The sequence below is a fragment of the Erithacus rubecula genome, assembly GCF_903797595.1.
Source record: "Erithacus rubecula genome assembly, chromosome: 2".
NCBI classification, from domain to species: Eukaryota; Metazoa; Chordata; class Aves; order Passeriformes; family Muscicapidae; genus Erithacus; species Erithacus rubecula.
In genome coordinates this window covers 78,301,276-78,322,147 of record NC_136685.1, presented here as the reverse complement: position 1 = coordinate 78,322,147, position 20,872 = coordinate 78,301,276, and the positions used below count along the sequence as shown (strand labels likewise).

The following is a 20,872-nucleotide window of genomic DNA, read 5'->3' as shown; positions in this document are numbered from 1 at the left end:
AGCGGCCAGAGGGGACACGGGGGACACGGGCGGGCAGCGGTGCTCCTGCCGGCCCGGAGCGATGATGCCATCAAAGTGCACGGCGAGAGAACAAGCGAAATTCAGCTCTCCCAGGGCACTCAGCGCACGCACCGGGGACTGCTGCTCCTGCAGAGGCAGGGAATCAGGAGAGGCTCGGAATCAGGAGAATCCGGGCGTCAGGAGATGCTCTTCAAAGCGCATCTCTGCCGGGAGGTTTTGCGGCGCTGGGCTCAGCCCGGCAGCTCCAGGTACAAGCCCGATGGGTTTGCGGCAGGGTTTCCTGAAGCTCCCTGGCTCCCGAGGGATTTCTAGAGGCCACCAGGGCGCCTGTGCCTTGGGCCGTGCCCGGGAGCCGCGCACGCCGCGCTGTTTGTGCTCCCGCTGTTTACACACACGAATTTAAAGCATCTCCCCCGGTTTCTCCGCAAATTGCTGCATTCAGATGAAGTGGCAGCTGCTGTAATTAAGACACAGTTAATTACATATCCCCTTAATTGCAATGATAGGATTTTGTCAATTTGGTAAATAAGAATTGTTAGGTTTCTTCCGGCAGGGCTCAGATGCGCTCCCTTTGTCTCCCGGCGCGGGGCGAGCGCCGGCCCCGGCACGGCCGGCAGCGCTCAGGTGCTCAGGCTCTGCCGGGGCTCCAGCTCCTCCAGCTCCTCCCTTGCACAGGGCACAGCCAAAGGGAAATGCTGACCTGACATCCAATGCAAGCGCGGTGTTGTTGGGAAACTTCTAGGATGATGGAAATGAGGTGGATTCCTGAACTCTGGCACTCACCTGCTGCTGGGCACAGACCATGGCTGTCATAACCTTTTAAATTCCAGCTCTGCCCTCAAGAATGGCTACAAAAAAACCCTCTACCTATTTCTTTATTTACTGTGTCTATTTTTCTCCCTTTCTGGCTGTGCTGAATTTGTGAATTTTTCTTCTAACTTGCCAGGTCCAGGGCCAGCTCAAGCACGTGCCCTCTGTCCCTGGCAGTTTCTGGCTCTCAGATCCTGGCTGCTCTTCCATGGACAAGACTCCACCTGCACCAAAATTACCACGTTGATATAATTTCGTCTGAAAGGAGAAAATTGAAGGGCTGAACCTGACCATCATCACCTGTTTCTGGATGAGATCTGAACTGGCCTCCTGCAGCAATGGCCAGAGACCGGGGCAAGCAAAGCAGCCAGTGTGAACAGACCCCCTTCCCTGCTGCTCTGGAGGCTGCTTGGTGCAGATGAGATGTCTGTCCCTTTTGGAATTTCTTTTTAGTGATTCAGTACTCAGAGCTGTCATCCATATTAATTAATGAATTGTGGTTGACTGAACAAGTATGTTCAGAGTGCTTTGCACACAAAAAGAAAAGTGGCACCAAAAAATCATCTAGCTACAGCCAATTATCTAAGATCACCCTAGACGTAGTAGTTAGTTATGATTAGCTAGAAATTAATGAAAATACTGTTTATTTGCCTCCCAATTCTTCATCCAACAAGCAAACTCAACCTTTCCCCTCATGGGAAGCAGCAAGCATCACCTCTAGGTGAGCAAGGCTAAATGGTTTGGCACAAGGCTCAGCAGCCACAAAGCAAAGATCAGGATATTTTCTTGACAGCATTGGCAAGCTGTTGGTATCAGCTCAAATGGTGACATATTCAGACTTGCAGGATGTTTTCACAAGCCAACAAAGGAATGTGGTTAGATGAAACTGCTTTGGAGTAGGTGCAGAGTTGGTCAGGTAACAAGCAAATAAATAAAAATCACACCTAGAAAGCGGTTCACCTTCAAACAAGCAATTCAGTGAATGGATCCTGTTTTCATACAATTGAAATTTTTCATCAGTGAAGTTGGCAACGGTAAAAAGAGTGTGCTTAGTAAATGTGCAGGTGATGCAAAACTGAAAGGAACCAAAAGTACATTAGAAAACAGGGTAATAGTTCAAAATTATTTTAACCAATTAGAGAAATGGTCTGAGAAAAAGAGGCCACAATGCACTAGGGCTGTGGGCAAGCTTCTACGTGTAAACAAAAAAAATATCAATAAAGCAAATGTAAAATGGACTGAAATACGAATCAGCAAAGCTATGACATTGAAAAGCTGGAAAATATCATACCACAATCCATAATTAGATTTCCTGATACAAGATACTTGACATCTTCCATCCCTTACACTCACATGTGAACAAACTGTGATCATTTTCAGGTCCCAACTCCCCAGGGACAGAAAAAAATAAACCAAACACACTGCCTTGGACATCTCTAAAAATGGACATCTCCAAGCAGAGCCTCAGAGAATTGATTAGCCTGAGGAAAAAACTGGGACACAGCAAATACCCAAAACAGTGCTGCAGGGGAAAAAGGGAATAACCTGTCCTCCCTATCCACAGCAAACAGACGACAGAACAGTAAAACCTAAATTTGCTGAGGAGGGATCTAAATGGCTGGTAGGAGAAACTCTCCAAGGGTGAAACACTGGAGCACATTAGCACAGAAGGCTATAAGGTCTCAGAGTAAGAGGTTAGGTCTGTCACTAAAGGCAGAAATGCTCCTCCTATCCCAGAACCTCATGGTCTCTCCTGGCTCCAGGACACTCTCTCAGAAGAAAGCAAAGCCCTTCCTTCTTCCTTGCCCCACCTTGTTTTTCCTGAGGTCTCCCTATTCCAGTGCTGAGATGTAGGTCGTAGCTCATATGACAGAAGGGTGCATTAAAAAATCCAGACTCAAATTACGCCTATGCTTCTAATTCCAGAAAGGCTAAAGAAAGCTTTACCTTCTGTCTACAGCAAGAAAGATGCACTGGAGAGTATGACCAATAAGACATCAGAAAAAGATTTACCCTTTAAGACCCAGCCCTGGGCTCCCTCCCATGTCAGATCTTTTTTATTTTCTTACCCTTTGACTTGCTTCTTTAAACTTCATCAGTTAGAAGATGCTCATACACCCAGATCTGGGAGTAACTTGAGGAGAATGCAACCTGAGTACTGGCAGGTACTACAGTCTAATTTACCCAAGTGCAGCAGCACTCAGGATGGTGGCTCAGGTGTGCAGGGGCACAAATTTCCAAATGATTTGTTGACAGATCCTCTCCCCTGTCCAGCTCTTAGTCTCCCAAGACATCACTCCATTTTGTTGTATATATAGGTAACTGCAACATTGATAGTAACCTGGCTAAAAGAGCACTCCAAAATGCACTCACAAGGCTGACACCTGTGGGACTGCTCCCCTTGAAAATCAGTAAGGAAAGATCACAATCACAAAGCCAGGCCTAGTGAGGCAGAGGGTCTTGCTCCCTCCAGCTTAGCAAGCCAAAGGGAGGAGCTCAAGCTGGCAGCATCCATGATTGTACCTGCAAGATTTGCCTTTCCTGATCTTCATTCAATAATTTATCTAAGTCTGTAACCTCACTGCATGGACCAGGAAAGGTAAGGTCACATTGCAGCCTTGGTCTTTGCTCAGTCTGTAAGTAGAAATACCACTTAGTTTAAGAATTTTACTGGTATGGCCTTCCTGGTTTCAAAAGCAGTACAGACTTCCTCCTGGAAAAATAATTCCTTTACAGCATGTTAAGTTCAAGAAAGTTCAAAACCAAGATTAGGTTATTTTTGAGTGGATTATTATTATTTAGCACAACAAGTAGATTACAGATGGTCCTGCAATTTTAATTGCATGGCTGTGGCATTTGGATGTACTGCTTCCCCCTGACTGCACATGCTCCCTGCAGGTCCCTACATGAAGTATTTAACCTCTGCCTTAGGCTCCTCTCCTCCTGATGGGGCTGTCTGCTACGACTGGAGCCAGTCTTGCTCACAGCATGATGTGGGTTTTTAATACAGCAGGTCTGAAAAGCTTTTGAGACTTGTAACTACAGCTTCATGTGCAAACTTACAAGATAAAGATGTAACCCAAGCATCTAATGGCAAATTTAAAAACTATTTCTGGGTGTATATCCAGGGTGAAAGATAAAATTCTGAAACGAGGATCCTTGAATGTACACCAGGAGACAGGCAAGAAACCCAAAGTTTGGAAGAAACCTTGTAGACTGTGTAGTAGACAGTCACTACTGGCATTCTCTCAGGTAGCTGGGCAGGCAACCTGAATACATGATTCCTGCTGGAGGAAGGAAGATGCAACCTCCCCCTCTTCCCAAAGATGGGGGATGAGGAATGCTTCCTGCTGAAGCCATGCCAGGGTAAAACTGGAGAAGAATCACCCCCGGGGACGAGCTGGGGAGAGGAGAGGAATCTCTGTTGGTGCTGCTGACTATGATGAGGACAACAGTTGTGCAGAACTGGCTGACAGGGATATGGAAATGTTGGTAAATATAACAGTGATTCTCAACAGCTCATATTGTGTGTGAGTGTTGGAGTTGTCACTTTTGTATGTTGTATAGCTACATTTTCCAAGATTGACTGAAATTATCTAAAGCATGAAAATACATTCTTTTGTAGACTGGATTGGATAAGGAGTTTTTACATCGTGCTCTGCAACTAAGTGGATGATGCATTGGTCTTAGTTTCAGAAAAAAATTGAACTGTGGATGTGTTCAAGGAGTTTCTGAGATGGTTGTGTCATGATACTATTCAAAACAATACTCCTACTGAAGATCTCTGGTGAGAACCAATTTTAACATCAAACTCCTGGAGCTGCAATATTAATTCACACTCCAGTGAAGTAGTTGCCATGGAATAGCCAAAACATAATTCACCGACTTTGATGGGCAACAAAACACAGAAAACATCTACTTTGTTTTCCAAATACTGGTGAGTCAGTGTTTTACACACAGCAGCCAAATTTCACTCCTCAGGAGGTAGAATAAATTATTACTTAATTGTGACAAACAAGCAGACCATATCAGACCACGGATATAATGAATCAGTCTGTGAAGAAATTCTGCCCTGAGTCACAGAACAGCACATTTTTGTCCTGAAATAAAATACTCTTAAATAAGTCAACTGATTCCTGCATTAGGTTCTGCTCTAAGACCTGCCACTAATATTGTGCAACTCATTCTAGAAATTCCCATAGCTCTGCAAAATGAAACCTTTTGTAGAAGCTTTACTATTACATGCAGAAGCTGTTTCTTTTCTTCCTGGGGGATTCCTAAAAGGCATGCTATCCCACAGTGACTTTTGAATCAACATGGAGATTGATACTTTCAAGCCATGCAAGCAAATTATTTTAGATTAAGCAGCAGATCCTTAACAAAAGCACAAATAGAACACCCAAATGTTTTACACCAATGCTTGTAGGAATTTGACATGTTATACTCTGAAAAAGAAGCTAAATGATTTTAACAGATCCTGCACCAATCTTGACACCAGCCTCATAAACCACAGAGCACACAGGTCAGGCTACCAGTTAGTTGCATTAAAAAAAAAAAAAAAAAAAAAAATCCACAGAAGATTCTTAGCATTTCAGAGTCATTCTTTGTTTTGGGGGGGTGGGGAAGTCTGCCCAGCTTTTATTTCCTATATTTTAAAAAATGCATTAATCTGCAAGCTCACATTCTTTCAACAGAGGCAAGATTGTGCCTTGTTAACAACGTCATCCCCGTATTCATTTGTAAATTCTGTACTGGGACAAAAATATTTGTTTTCCATGACTGTTATACAAAAATAAAAAATCACCTTTCCACAGCTTGGGTGAGATTCTTACTCTATAGTATGCTGCTTATATCTTCACTTCACTTCACTATCCTCTATTTGCTTGCTTCATCAGCTCAGCAGTTCATCCTGGAAAGGATGTCTGGTTTCTGTCATGGGCAGCTAGGATGGCTCCACGAGTCACATGCATCCAGAGGAGCTCCAGGGTAAATTTGTACATCAAAGTAAACCCATGAGTCCCATGGAATAAGCCTCCCCCCATTTATGCCTATTCTGGTCAGCACTGCAATAACTTTCAGAGACTTATTTCATGACTCTGATCTACAAAAGGAATAAGAGAACCCAGGCAGAGGAAACCAAAGCTACATTCAAAAGTTTTGAGCCGTACTAGGAGTGCTGCATGGCCTGAATTTATAATATATTTGAGAATCTAGAATGGAAATTACTATTAAAAAATCCAGAATTTTTTTTCTCCCCTATGAAAATCTGTTGTCTTGCACATTGACTTTGAAGTGTTTGATGAAAAAAAAAAAAAAAGTAAAATGTTGTAGGCTATTTATAATGGGTAGTCAAGGCTTTGAAAATTCTATTGATACTGAACTAAGGCAGTTCAGAGGCAGAACCCTTATCAGGCTAATTACAAGTCAGATGGAGCCAATCGAACAGTACTGAATTATTAAGGTCTTACCGTACATTCTCGGGCTGTTGATATCTATTAGATTACAGCTGCATTACACTGAGTGCTCATTTCAGCAGGAGATTAGAAAGTACACTTATACTGCTGGCTACCCTTTGGGTGGATCATGGTATTTACATACCATATGTCAGCATGAGATTACAGAATGATTTATGCTTTTTGACCAGGCCTTTCAGTAAACTGCAACTGGCTCCGTTAACTACAAAGCTGAAACGCCATCCCATCCTGACTCTGACAATTCAGCTCCCAGGAAAAGACCACCTGGTCTGTGACTGGTACAATCATGCCTCCTTCATTCAAAGCAACAATCAGCTTTCCCTTTCTCAACACAACTGAGTGATCCATGCTGGTTTTCCTGTCGAGGGGCACACAGAGAATGAACTGGGGAGGTGTGCTTCACTATTAGCAAGCTAGTCCTAAGTTGCATTCAGGGAAAAAATGCGACTAGTCATCTCATGTTTTGGAAAAAAGAGCTGCCCCCAAAGTCATACCAACTACCAACACACAGGTACCCCAGTTCCTTCTGTAATAACCAAACCACCTTTTGTAATCACCAGACAATAACTGCAAACCAATGAACAAGTCAAGGAAAACCATCTGTATTTGGGCAATTGTTATCTAAAACCAGTTACTCAAATACACTATTGGTAACTTCAGCAGCATGCATCAAAAGAGCTAAAGAGTAAGTACCTGGATGCATGCACAAATAGATTAACCAGTGAAAAAAATCTAATGGAGTATAAGAAAACACATTGCTTTGATACACTTGACTAGTGGTTCCAAAGTGGCAAAGAAGGACACTGGGATTTAACACACTGTCATCTGTCTAAAGCTGAATGGAGGATATTCAAATGTGTTTTTAAAGATGATATGTTAAATTAGTTATTACACTCTGATCTACAAAAATGGTGTAAAATTTTAAGTCAATAATTCATCAGCAGTCTATACCTTACCTTCAGTATGTAAAGCTGTCAAACACCAAAAGTGTGTTTGATTACTATACTACCAGGTTTGTTTAGTTTCACTGCTTCAGAAACTATGAACAGTATGGGCAGGAGAAAAAAACTCACCTGACTGCATTGTCTCTTTCCTTCCCAGCTATTTTGCCCTCTACTTTTTCTAAATTAGTCACACCTTTGATTATGTCTCAGTAACAGAGCTGAGAAAAGGAAACTAATTTTTATTACAAAGTAGATTTCCAGGATGATGGTAGATGAAAGCACATCAACATGGTATCTGCCCCTCCATCTGAAGGTTTTGTCCATTAGCTGCATGTCAAAACCCAATTACACGTGGAACACAAATGGAAAGGCTAAGCAGCAGAAGTATCCCTCACTTTCCCTTATTTAGTAAAGGAGGCTCACTAATCTGTAGGGACATAAGAGCTATTAAATGCTGTGCTACAGCACAAGCCTGGGGAGATTGAGCCTTGTAAATATTTCAGTGGCAGCAAGAACAGAGAGATCAAAATACCTTGTCTGTCATCAGCCTTGTCTGGTCTAACAGGTATCTGTTCCTCCTGTAAACATCCAAATAGCAGGAGAGGACACTTGGGGGAGAATCAATTTCAACTATTATCCTATGCTGCCATCCTCTCCCCTTACATGGCAGCAACTGAAGAGCCTTTGGAGAGAGAGAGCACAGAGGAAGGGCTTGAGAAATAAAAGCTTGTCAAAGAATGTTTTGCTTTTTACCACAGCTTACTACTAGCCTGTGACAGACAACAAAAAGCCTTTTGCCACTGAGTGGGGCAATTCCTTTGAGAATCAGTTCAATTCCTTTCTTGACTGATGAAGTAGTGGAGAGGCAGAACACAGAGTTTTATCTAGAGCTAAAAACTATATAAGTCTTCAAAGCCATTTACCTTTGCCTATGCTGGACACAGAGCTGAAGGTAAAGTATTAGATCACTGTTTTCTTCTTCCTTCTTGGTTCCACTGTTGAACAGGAAGCCTGAAAAAATCCCTGTAACTTAAGGTATTTGTCCCCACCACACTCAGGTTGGTGATAATATCCCATCTATTTCCTCATCTGTACAAGTGAAATAAGGGAGAGAAAATGTAGCACTGGAGGAGGGGGAATTTTGGTAGGGTATAACCATTCTTTGACACAAGGAAAGTGTGCACCAGTCCAAGAATTCACTCCAGGATAACTTGGGCAAAACTAGATGCGGGGACAACATAAAACACTTTACAGATGCCAACTTCAACCACTTGAAATTGAAAAATTCTTTTTTCCAGGTCATGGGAGTAAATACACACCAACAGATCCTAGACCACATATATCCTGGACCAGTACTGACAGGAGAATGTTTTCAACTTTCCAGGCCTGCCCTTGAATGGAAGAACCAAAGAAAAATCTCAGCTTCATTGAAAAGACAGCAAAAGAATATATGAATCACTATTGCATCCAAGGCAATTCTTTTTTGTGTTTTTCAAACTACTACACAAATACTTTGTATCATTTTAGGCTAAAGTTGTATTGCTCAGAAATACTCTGCATCTGGGAATATTAATTCCTCCACTGAAAAACAATGGTAGTCTGTACAGTGGGGTTACAACAGTGGAAAAACTGAAACCTTCAACATATCAAGGTCTCTGCTTGGCAGAAGTGAAACACAGCTCCATAGATGTATTTTATTTATTCACTGACTGTAGAAGGAAACATGCCCTCATTTATTTATTTATTCACTTCTTGAACCAGAGCTAGGCCCACAATCTTTGTCTGGTAGTTTCACTGACGGCACAGATCACCTTGGGGCCTCCTGCAGCTACAGGGGAACAAGAATTCTTAGTAATGATTACCTATTGTTCACATTGCAGCATCAATTTTCACTACTGCCTAGAAAAAGTAACTCTTTTTTTCCTTCTAAATAAACACTAGAATTTATGTTTCACACAGCTCTACTCCTTCTTTTCTCCATCTGGGAACTAGGAAAATATTTTCAATTCAAGATGTCCTTTAGCTAGGGAGGGATGGTATGGCTCTGCCCTGGACTGAAGGCTGACAGCCTTTAGTCTAGATCTTCATCTTCTCCAGACAAAAAAAAAAAAAATTGTTTGCTTTTTAATGCTGATGAGAATGATCTCTACATGTAATGCTGATACAAAGGCTTCTCACTGTATTTGCAAATGTCCCAATATTCTGTGGTACCCACCTCTTTCCTTATATTACACAAGTAAAATATAGACCCCAGTAGCTGCTCTGTCACATGCAAGCAACTCATTAAAAAATGTTCCTTAAAAATCAATAATTTTATCTTTCAACCCTCCTGTCTCTCCTTGTAGGATAAGCAATTTTATTTTGTGTCAATTCAGAATACAAATTATTCCATTTCAGGCAACATGTGGTTACTCAAGACAAACAAAAAGGCCTCGTGTTTTTTATTTTCCATTAGAAGTTTCTTATATTCATTCATATATTTTTATATGCAGTCAAAATCTACTAAACTAAATCTAAAACTGTTGCCCCATCCTGATACAAACTTGGGCTTAAGAAACAAAGTAAGTTTTATTTGAAGTGAAAAGGAAGCACACAAACACCATAGCACAGTGTGTAAAAACAGTCATTCTCCGTAATCTGGAAGGGAAAATGTAATTACTGGGTTGTTGCAAAAAGAAATACGATTCTTTGGACGAGATAATAATAGTTATAAATTTAAACAGTTCTAGAACATTTCCACATTTCCCAACAATATGTCAGATGTCTTGAGGTGAGCACTTGTTATTTACCCCACACCCAAAGCAAATACATGGGAATACATTAAACGTTATTTCTAAAGCATGTTCAATTAATAAATACAGAAGTGTCTGCACTTTGGCAATCCTCCAGAGAAGGATTTTCAATTGACTCTGAAGGAAGGAATTTAAAAGGGCATCAAAATGTTAGACTTCTCACAAAATATAAATATAACCCCATTTAATTAGGGGAACAGTTTAAGATACACGCCTTGGAAACAGAGAAGCACAGAGTTTTTAAAATGCTATGAAAAGAAAGAGTAACATTATAAAACATTTAACTCAAAATCAGAATGGTTCTTTAATAACTGCAAATGAAATTTTTACAATATCAGTTTTCTAACTTTGTGGGCACACTTCCTGGTAAACACTTGAGTATCCTCTGTGAGTTACAAAGAGTAAGTTTCCTGTGTTATACAGCTAAAAAAACCTGGACATTCATAACAACTTGGCATCACATCTTCTTTTAAAAAAGAGATCACACAATAATTTAGACAGCATTTATAGCATTATAAAATCAGACTCCCCCTCCTTAATCACTCACAAGAGCAGTCATTACAAATACAACAGCTTTAGGAATACAAATAATGAGGATGTAAAACTATCTGTGCAAAACTGCATTATTTTTACTGTCTAAAATTTTAGGGAAGTAACACCGCCAAAAGCAGAGAGAGGATAACAAAGACAAACAGTCATGAAAGCAATGCTACCTTAAGATTATCAAACAGGAATTACATTATGAAGTAAATATTAGGTAAAGAAAAAAAATTTGATGGCACCTTGAACAACAGTGACAAGTGTCCTGGTAATTACAGTTGAACAGGAATTGATACAGGTTCATAGTAAGAGTCTCTTTCAGGAGTAGCAATTGATCTGGGGGTATCAACTCTAGCACTTCTTCCCATGCAAAAATCTATCTTTCCAACATCTTTGCTTTGCGGGCTACTAATGCATTTAAGAATGAGCAGTCTTTTGAGGAGTGTGCTTTCTTCCATGCATCTGAAATCTTTAAAACAGCTGGATCATTGATTCCCTGGATTTCCCTACTCCAATCCATTTAACTGCAGGAGAGAAAAGCAAACTTCTATTGTAAGTATTACAAAGCAAGAGTGGATTGTATCTTAAGATATAAACTCATCTTCTTAAGCACCACATTTTGAAGAAAAACGCAGCATATACTATTCACACATTAAGAAATTATAACTTTATCTATTGTTCTCAAAGAATACACTGATAACTTCATAATGCAGGTATTCTTGAAACTGCCATAATAAATTAATCACTTTTACAGATCATAAATTAAAAGATAGAAACTATCAGAAAAGTAAAAATTTGTATCATCTCCTAACTCCCAGCTTTAAATGGAACCACATGATCACCTTTATTAGGGAGCATAGAGAAATGCAACAGTTAAGGACCTCTAACTCTCATAAATAATTCATCATACTAACTAATAACCCATAGACCTCACTGACTTTATGATAGTAATATAGTAGCAAAACTAAACCCTGATTATAATCAGTCTAAAAGAGTTTTGAGCAAGTAACGAAAAAAAAAATCTTAAATGAACAAGAACTATAGCAAAAGCCAAACAAGGAATGTATATTAAAACTTTGGAAAATTTTGAGTTCAACAACTAAATAAAAAGTTGTTTTTATGTTGACATCATAATCACCAGTGGCACCAGGTACATCACAATAAGCACAGTTAGAAATTAGTTTTCTGTATTTTACGTGCTCATTGATGCAAAATACCAAACAGGTTTCACAGAGCAGGAATAACCCAGACAACAAGAAGAAAATCTGTTCTACTTACCAGGAACACCCAACTCCATTTCTATAAAACGAACATAATTCTGTGCATTTACAGGCAGCTCATCAAACGTCCTGGCATTTGATATGTCCGTAACCCATCCTGGGAGTGTCTCATACTGAACCTCTACTTTGTTTAAGACTTCGTGGCTGGCTAAGAAGCAAAGAAACAAAAATCTTATGTCTATGGATGCTGTGTATTCTCTACTATGAAACACTAATGGGTAAAGCCTTTATTCTTTCCTCACACAAAGAAGTTTGCTCATAAAATAATCCAAGCACTGCAGCCACTCAAGTGTCAGGGTTTTTGTTAATATAAGCATGGGGGAAAAATATCCAGTAATTATCAGGATTCAGACTATAGGAATTCCAGTGCTCAGTCACATGCATGTATTTGCTGAAACCACAATCTTTTCAGTTCAGAAAACAACTTTTCAGGGAAATAATTCCCAAAAATTTTTTTGTTTTTGGTTTTTTTTTGGGTTTTTGTTTTTTTTTTGGGGGGGGTTTTTTTCTGAACGAATACTGAGAACCAGATCCCTCTTCATGAGGGAATTGTGAAAGCAAAATTAAGAACCAGCTTGTAAGTATCAAGCAACTAAAACATATTTTAAAATGGCACAGGAGTGTGCCTTTTACTAAGCATAGTCAGAAGATGTATTTAAGACTTAACAGACTTCTGATGCCCACAGATCCTTTGCTCCAAAACTCTGCAGTGAATTTATCAACCAGTCTGGAGCCCACAGGGCGTAAGAACAGTAAGTGTTCCCACTTTTTCTCAGAACAGAAACAATATTTTGTCCTTCATTAAGTAACTTGCTACAATGTTGTCTTTTAACTATGAATTCTGTGATGATTTCTAGTACTGAAAAACATGCTAGCCATACTGTTCTGGAACTGAATCACTCCAGAAATTATCTGAACATTAAGTCTTGGAATGCCACAGGGCAGCAAAACAAAGGGCTTAAGTCTGAAAATGATCAAAATATATTGATAAAAAAATGGGAAGAGTCAGGCATTTCTTCTTGCCTTCATGAAGAGGATATAGTAATTAATGTTATGTAGTAATTAATGTTATGTGTCTCCGTTCAAGTCACTCCTGCCAGGACAGCTAGTCAGCCTGGTAAAGGGTCTGAGGTGCAAGAGGCACTGTAGAGGTGCAAATACAAAACCACATGCTGATCCCCTCCAGCATATGTGTAGCCAACAAACTCAAGCTCAGCACATCAAACAATTTGTCCTGATACAGGCAACAGTTCAACAGCAGCAGTGCTGTAAGGACAGCCTTAATGGACTAGGTATTTTGAGAAAGGCTGAAAGAAGACAGCTCTGCTGTCCTCAAAGTCTGTAACAGCGAATAAATGTGCAAAGTTTTGGACCAAGGTGTTCCCAGGTTCATGGAATCCTAAACCAATGCTCATGGCAATGAGAACAGAGAGGCACATTAAGGATATCTGGTTGTAGAAGCCAAGGATAACCACTTTATAGTCAGCAGTAACAATTGAGGTGTTGTCTGCTGTCCAAGTGATCTGCACAACAGGACACATTCAAAGTGCAAAACCACAAACTGATCTCCTAGCAGTGCAGATAGATGGCTGCTAGCCTTCCTCTTTCTGAAGAGGGAAAGAGAATGAACACCTCATCTTGGATGTCCACAGGCCTTTTTTCTTTGAAGCCTCTCTGATGAGGTTAGAGAGAGACAGCTGAAAGCATTTGGTATTGAACGGTCTAACATTGACTACAATTTTCCATTAGCCTGTATTTGTTCAATTCCTTACTTCCCCCTAAGAGAGAAGAAAAAGAAGGGATGCATTGTTTGATGTTTCAAATTATTCTTTAATTTTGTTCTAACAGGTGTGATATGATAAGTGTTAGACAAGCCACAAACTGAGCTCAGTGTAACATCACATCTAGTAACCATCTAGATTTCTCTCAGCTTTTCACTGAGGGGACTTATCTTTTAGGGTTTTTAGAACATTCCTCAACAGCTTCACTATATAACAGACAGAGCAAATATAATGACATAATAATTTGAAGAGTGATGTGATGCTACTTCCAACTCAGAAAAAACATTTCAGATTTGCGACCCTGGAACCTTTCTAAGAGAAAGGTCCTCCAGCAATTTCCAGAAACTGAACATGAAAATAGTCATGATCAGTCAAAAGGTGCATCCAGAATAGTGTGCCAGCTCTTTAATCTACAGTGAATGCCCAGGGAAAAAGTGCAAGAAAAAAAAAAAAAACAACAACAACCAAGCATGAAAGTAAAGCTTGTCCAAAGTAATCTCCCAATTTCCTAAGCATCAGTATTTTCAGTCTCCTGAGCTAGAGGTTATGTCTCTCCTGAAATCAACTGATGTCTGAACATGGAGAGGAGGCATTAGAGAACTAAACCACAGCTTTCACATTCTTTTTAAACTGACTGGCTCAAAGTTAGCAGGAAGCTCTGTCTTCCATAAACTCCTGTCATTGGCCAGCAAAAGACTACAGCCTCAGTAACACCAACTGAAGCCAGCTGTAAATTTACAAGACATTTTAGGTTCTTGCTTAAGAGGCAATTATGAAATGCACACAGAAAGTTAAGCTAAAAAAGCCCTGAATGACAATTGTATGATTCTCTGATTCAGGAGGGAAAAGGAACAATATCTGAAACACGGCAAGCTTTTCCTGAGATGGTGGGTACTGTGTCTAATTTAGAGACAGTCATTCCACAAGAAGGGTAAATCATGAACATCTCCAAGAGAGTGGGAAGGTAGGAAGGGGAGAGACAAAAAGCCTGCCAGGAAGAGTTTCCTAGACTAGTTTTCCTCTAAATTAAATTCAAATGTCAGTGGCATGTTTGAAAAAAAAATAAAATAAAATTATACAAGCACACAGCATGCAGAAATGTAGACATCAGAAACAGTCTAATGGTCTGCAAACACAAAGTGGGAATAAAGTTACCTTTTGTTTTTTATGCCAGGGGCAGGGGCAACCTGCAGCATGTGTGCTGAAAATGCTGCCAAATGTTGAGGAGTATAGCAAAGAGAGGTGTGGAACACAGAGGCACTGTGAGAGACAGTATCTTCCAGCTTACCAGAAGTTCAGCCCTAACTCCTTCCTGATGCTTTAAGGAAGACAGCATATCAACAGCTTCTACTAAAGTTCCACCAGAATTCTTAACTGTTCATACAGTAAAGAAAAATATAGGCAGGCAAGCCACATTGTGCTGATATGACCAAAGATCAGCTGTTACCTAGGGGTATATAGGGAACAAAGTCTGCTCCCTCAAGAGTTGTATCTAACAAGATTCTGGCCCTGAGACATACAAAGAATGAAAAGAAAATCCCACAAATTACTGACATCTTAGTACTGTACAGCATGGCCACTTGTTGATGTCATCTTTAAGGATGGACTGTCAGAAAAGATCTTCCTGGCTTGAGCACAAGGTCATACAGCTGGCTACAGGAGAAGCATTTACTGAGTAGTTCTCAGTTCAAACGCACAATTACGTTCAATGGCCATTTCAAGTAAACACCAACGTCCTTGATGTTTTGATTATGAGTATCAATCAGGTAATAGCAGAGTATAAAAAAGGGAAAAGCATTCCCTGGTTTGGTGCAAGACAAATACTAAATTTCCTGTATCAGTCATTCAGCATGCATTCAGTTGGAACTGGCACTTTTGTTGGAAGATCCTGGACAGGAAATCAGTTAGAGAACTCCCACAAGCACATGGAGAAACAAAAGATTTTTTAAAATTCCTTATGAATTACTCTTAACAGATATGTGCTATTTTCAAGGACTAGTGGCTGATCATCACTTACTCCTTTATACATAATTACATCTTGGTACTACATAAATCCTGCTGCAAATTGCATCCAAGTATTAGAGTTGATCTCCTTACCCACAAGAAGTGCTCTAATGATGATTATATCACATGAAAAATCATAACCTGTGACCGGCCCCTAACTCTCAGGTACCAATATAGAATGAAAATGGTCATCTGTGTGCACATTATGAAAATCAAAAAGCCCAATCATAAGTACTGTTTTATGTTCTTCCTTTTTTTCTGGACTATGCCTAACTATTGCAAACTGAACAAGATGCATCATGATAAAAACACTGGCTTGTGATATTTGAATATTTCAACATGCAGGTAAACCTCTTCAAGCAAAAATGACCACTGTCCTCCTCATGAACTACAGTTTCTACCATGCTAAGCAGATGTACATTGATCATGCATTAGAAAACAGTCTTGCTTTCACCTAAACTACCTGTTCATTTATGGCCCCAGCCCTTGTCCCTCTTTTGCACTGTGCAGTTTTTGTAGGTTTTTGGCTGCTCTGCGAATCATTAAAGGGAAATGAACTGTTAGAAAAGAAATAGAGGGAAAGAAAAATTTGACTTTTCAACAGGACCAGTTCTCTTATGGGGTTCAATGCATTCTTAAATGAAGACCTGGCCTGCTAAAAATGGGCATCAAATACAGAAGTGGAAACAAGATAATAGAGTATGAAACAATTTAACTTGAAGATGATGCAGGCTATGTAAAATAAAAAGGACAGGTAGTGGCAACATTTATGTTTTATAAGTTTTATATAGCTCTTCAAATCTTTCTAGCAGTCAAAACCCAGTAGTTGGCACAGTTATTTTAGGGTGCAGGTACTGGTGGGGTAAAAGATACATCTGGTGCATTTGCAAAATATTAATAGCTTGATGCTGAAGTAAAATATTGTTCTAGTAAGTTTTACAAGTAGAAGTCAAATGCATTTAAAAGTACCACGTTACATTTCAGCACAAGAGAAAATTTTTAAATAAGCAGTCTTACCAGGAAAATGAGGTATGATTTCACCATCTAATTTGTATGCAACACCAATTTTGATTTCTGGAAATACATCCAAGATATCCAATTTGGTAAGTGCCAATCTATGAAGAAACATTACTCCGGTTAAATAAGTCAAAAAACTCTTGAATCTTATCACATTGTAAAACAAACAAACAAACAAAACAACAAAGAATCAAACAAAATTTATTCCTGCACTTAATTTCATTTCTTTAGAAAAATATCTCATATGGCACTAATCTGTTTTATGCTCTGACTTAAAAAAACATCCCAAAAAACAAACCACTGAAACAAGACAACAGCAATAAAAAAGGATTAAACACAGTTTTTGTTGCATCTTTCAACCTATCACTACAAGAAAATGTCCAAAAAAATCAAAAGAAAGGTATTCTCCAATTGAATAAATTTGTCTATGGCTTTAAGTGTTATAATTTTAATTGGTAAGGTGCTGCCAAGATACCTAACCATTTAAGGTATAGCCATTTAAGATGAACGTTTCATTGCATAATGCCTCTTGGTATCTGTTCCTGTCCTCTGCCAAATGTTCCTGTCCTGTTCTACAGTGAAGGCAGAAAAATAATCAGACACTGGCTCTACAAAATCTGGTTTCATCTTATTTAAAACATAACCCCCAAAAAACAGAGAAAACCAAATATTTAAATAAAATACGTATTTACACTATTTAATCTGCTAGAAATTTTATACCAGTTTGTTTCAGGCATCCATCTTTCATTTTGATTAAGATCCCAAAGACATATCCATATTTTTAATATCTACAAATACTAATGGAGACACTGATGGGTTCCCGTCTATCTTATTTTGAAGACAAACTAAGAAAAGAAATCTCCATAAAGCGAGGAGAGAAAAATCTGCATGTATGAAAATGTCAAATGTAAAAATATTTAATGACAGGAAAAATGAGGAACAGCTAATTTATCAAAGTATCAAAATAATTAATCAACAGACCAATATTAACAGTGCAAATGTTACTAACAAGTGTATGTGCAATTTACAGTAATCTACAGTATTTCATGCTTTTCTGTCAAGTTGCCAGCAAAGCTCAGCAAACAACTCACGCAGTAAATCCATTAATCATATAGACGTATCGGAGTGAGACAAGGTCCAGCCAGCCACATCTTCTCTTCCTACCAGTGGTAACACCAAACTCCTTGCCTCTCTGTTGCAGCAATTCTCCAATTTCCTAACAAAGAGTAAGACACATGAGCATGTGGGTTTCTTTTGTGCTGCAATACATGATGCACGTGTTTACCTAACATTTTACAATGTAATGTTAATTACCTTAAAAGTCCTTCCCCCAGTTTTTCACAACGCTGTCCATTTGGATGAAGACAGCAATACAAAATGTTCTTTCTAATTCAAGAGAATGATTTTTAGACAAACTTCTCAAAATTTGCTTCTGCTCTAACCTTCTATTCCACAGAAATTTCTAAGCAAATTGCACTCACATCTGGCAGTCCTGTAAGCTCAGTCTAGAATCAGAAGATTGAGACATCCAAACACATTGTTACCTAAGTACTTGCATTTAACCATTGTTAACAATGACTTAATAAAAGACAGACAAGACACACCAAGTTATTTCACCCAGCAGTTGACACCTGAGGCTGCAATACTCACGTTATCCTGCTCTGTAGGAAAGGCACCAATTCCAACTCTGGTTGTGTATGCCTTCACAACCCCGTACACTTCCCCAACATTCTGCGGTGGCATGCCCAGACCTGTGCACACACCTCCAACTGTGCAGTTTGATGAAGTCACAAAAGGGTATGTGCCTATTAACAAAACACAAAGTTTAGTAAGTTATTAAAACACTGGGTTTGAACCGTTTTTTTTTTTCAAGAAAGTCTAACTTAGTGGGAAATAGTACTTGCACTGCACTTACCTAGATTTTACAACACCCAAAACCAAAACACACAATAAATGTATTTTACAGTCAAGAACATATTCCATGAGCTCTTAGTTTTGTATGCACATTGTCTGATCCACCTTCACTGGAAAAGATAGAAATCTTACTACTTACTTCAACTGGTAAAAATGGACTATATAACAATTCTGAATAACTGTACAGGTAAAAAATTGGAATAAGACACCAGGAAAACATGCCTTCCTTTCTCACATTAAATATACTCACTAACTGAACAATGCAAAAATGTGAAGGGAGACTCTTAGGAAAACAGTACTAAAAGGTTAGAGAATAGAGGTTTACTATTTTCAATTTTTGCAAAAAAAAAAGACCCTACAAACTGATCAGCATATTCTAAGGATAAGAAACTGCAATGAAATGCAAAATTCTGGAAAGAACAACTTTGTTTACATAGCCAAATGAAAAAAGATAAATAAAAAAGAAGACTCCTGAATAAAGTCTACTGGTACAAGTTTGTCTCTAGTTAAATATTCAGCTGTCATTTAAAATGCAGCCTGGACTGCAAAGAAAAGAGTTGAACATCTCAAAACCCTTAGGCTTATACCTTTTCAAATTAAGTAGTGGGAAATGAAACTGAGCATGCCAGTTCTCAGCTGAATTCTGAACAAATACTTCAGCCTCACTGTAACTGCACGTAAGCAAGAAACCACTACCTGTTGTGTCAGACATTTTTGTATGTCATTTGATATGAATCAGATAGGTAAGAGAGGAACAACCAAGATGAAAGGAACTAAAAGCAATATAGTCCTTTCAGTGATATAGACATCTTCACAAAGTAAAAAATCCTTCAAAGACTGGTAAGTGAGCTTTCACAGATTAGCTTCAGGTATATCAAATCACTCTAGAGAAACACCCAGGCTTACAGGTGATACTTAACAGCAGTTTGCAAGCATTAATTAATTTTTAATCTTAGAACACAATAGCAAAGCTTTTCTTAGTACTGACAGATGAATATAGCTAGTGAATGTCAAAAACAAAGTCAATGAACAACTCTTATTCACTTTCCCCTCCCAGCCTGATATATTTGCATTGCTTTATCATTACTCTGTTGAAGAACACAGAAGACCACACATCCCCACACCCGCACCCCCATTCCCAGACAAATGCACGTGTGAGCTTCATTATAGGCTCCAGGAAAGTGGGATGGACTGCAAGCCTGGGGATTTACTATCCTCACAGCCAAAAGACACACATTCACAAAACTCACTTCAATACTAAGACTTCTATGCAACAAAGCACAGATGACAGCCTCATTCAGAATGCTTAATAATCAAAGTGGCAATGCTAAACCTTTTGACTAGGGCTTGTCTGTTGTTAATACAAGTGTCCAGTCTACTGGTGTCTACCTATGGAGAACAGATTTTCTTGTGTGTCTGGGTCCCACAGCAGAGGTAGGAAAAAATCTAACTAAACTGAACAACTCTGTATGTATTATAGACACACCTGATGTGTTTCAGATTATCTGCACCTTCTATTTACATGAAATCCAAAATACAAGAAATTTGCATTTACAAGAAAACAACCCCCCTAGACAGACTTTTTTGCAAATATCTGTTTTGCATCGAAGATTTTCCTGTGACAAGCATATCTGAATTCAGACTTCTTTCCTCTTCCTATTTTTGTCATGTTAAAAAAGATGTGCCTTCTAATACTCAGATTATCATGAGAAAGTTTACTTTAGGTGCTTATATTTACAGTGACTAAATTACAACTTATCTTACTCTTAAAAGAGACATTCAAACTGAGTATGTTTGAATACACCCAATACCAGAACTCGTATTGGTTGAAAGCTGAGTGCATGCCAGTTTCATAACTGTTTGACAGCAGGCTTCAATTTCAGGTGTTAACATCTTCTTAACAATAAGAATTATGCCATTTCAAGGTGAGACTGAAGAAAAATGTGACAAAATGCAGAAGCCAATCACACAGGTTGTTTATGCTTACGCAGAGGTCGCAGATCACCTTGTCCTTACAACATAATAGCCAAACATAATCATCTCATAAAAAAGAAGCTGCTTCTAACACCTACAATCTTCTAATTTATTAGAAAACTTACAGTGTTTCAAGAAAAACTGCATAATTTTGAATATCAAATAGATTGGGATAATCTTTCCAGTCGTGCCTCATTAGCAATCCAGATAACCAACACCTTTCCCAACAATGTGAAACAGTGGAAAACTGTTTATATAAAGACTTTAAAAAAAAAGTGAGCTGATTTTTCATAAGTCAATAAGTATTTTGAATATATGCTT

General features: G+C 38.9%; 1 protein-coding gene across 3 annotated transcripts in view; it reads right to left on the bottom strand.

The window, feature by feature from the left end:
* Nucleotides 1-9,798: 9,798 nt before the first annotated feature.
* Nucleotides 9,799-20,872, bottom strand: part of ADSS2 (adenylosuccinate synthase 2) — a 36,494-nt gene continuing 25,420 nt past the window's right edge. For 2 of the 3 annotated variants that reach the window (XM_079298784.1, XM_079298782.1), the window contains exons 9-13: nucleotides 18,314-18,468; nucleotides 17,755-17,879; nucleotides 16,664-16,761; nucleotides 11,860-12,009; nucleotides 9,799-11,105 (exon numbers count right to left, since the gene is read on the bottom strand). In XM_079298784.1, coding sequence (XP_079154910.1) covers nucleotides 11,053-11,105; nucleotides 11,860-12,009; nucleotides 16,664-16,761; nucleotides 17,755-17,879; nucleotides 18,314-18,468 — 581 coding nt within the window. In that variant the 3' untranslated portion in view covers nucleotides 9,799-11,052. Of the gene's footprint in view, nucleotides 11,106-11,859; nucleotides 12,010-14,838; nucleotides 14,961-16,663; nucleotides 16,762-17,754; nucleotides 17,880-18,313; nucleotides 18,469-20,872 lie in introns of those variants that run through there. The other variant, XM_079298783.1, reaches the window with a different exon arrangement.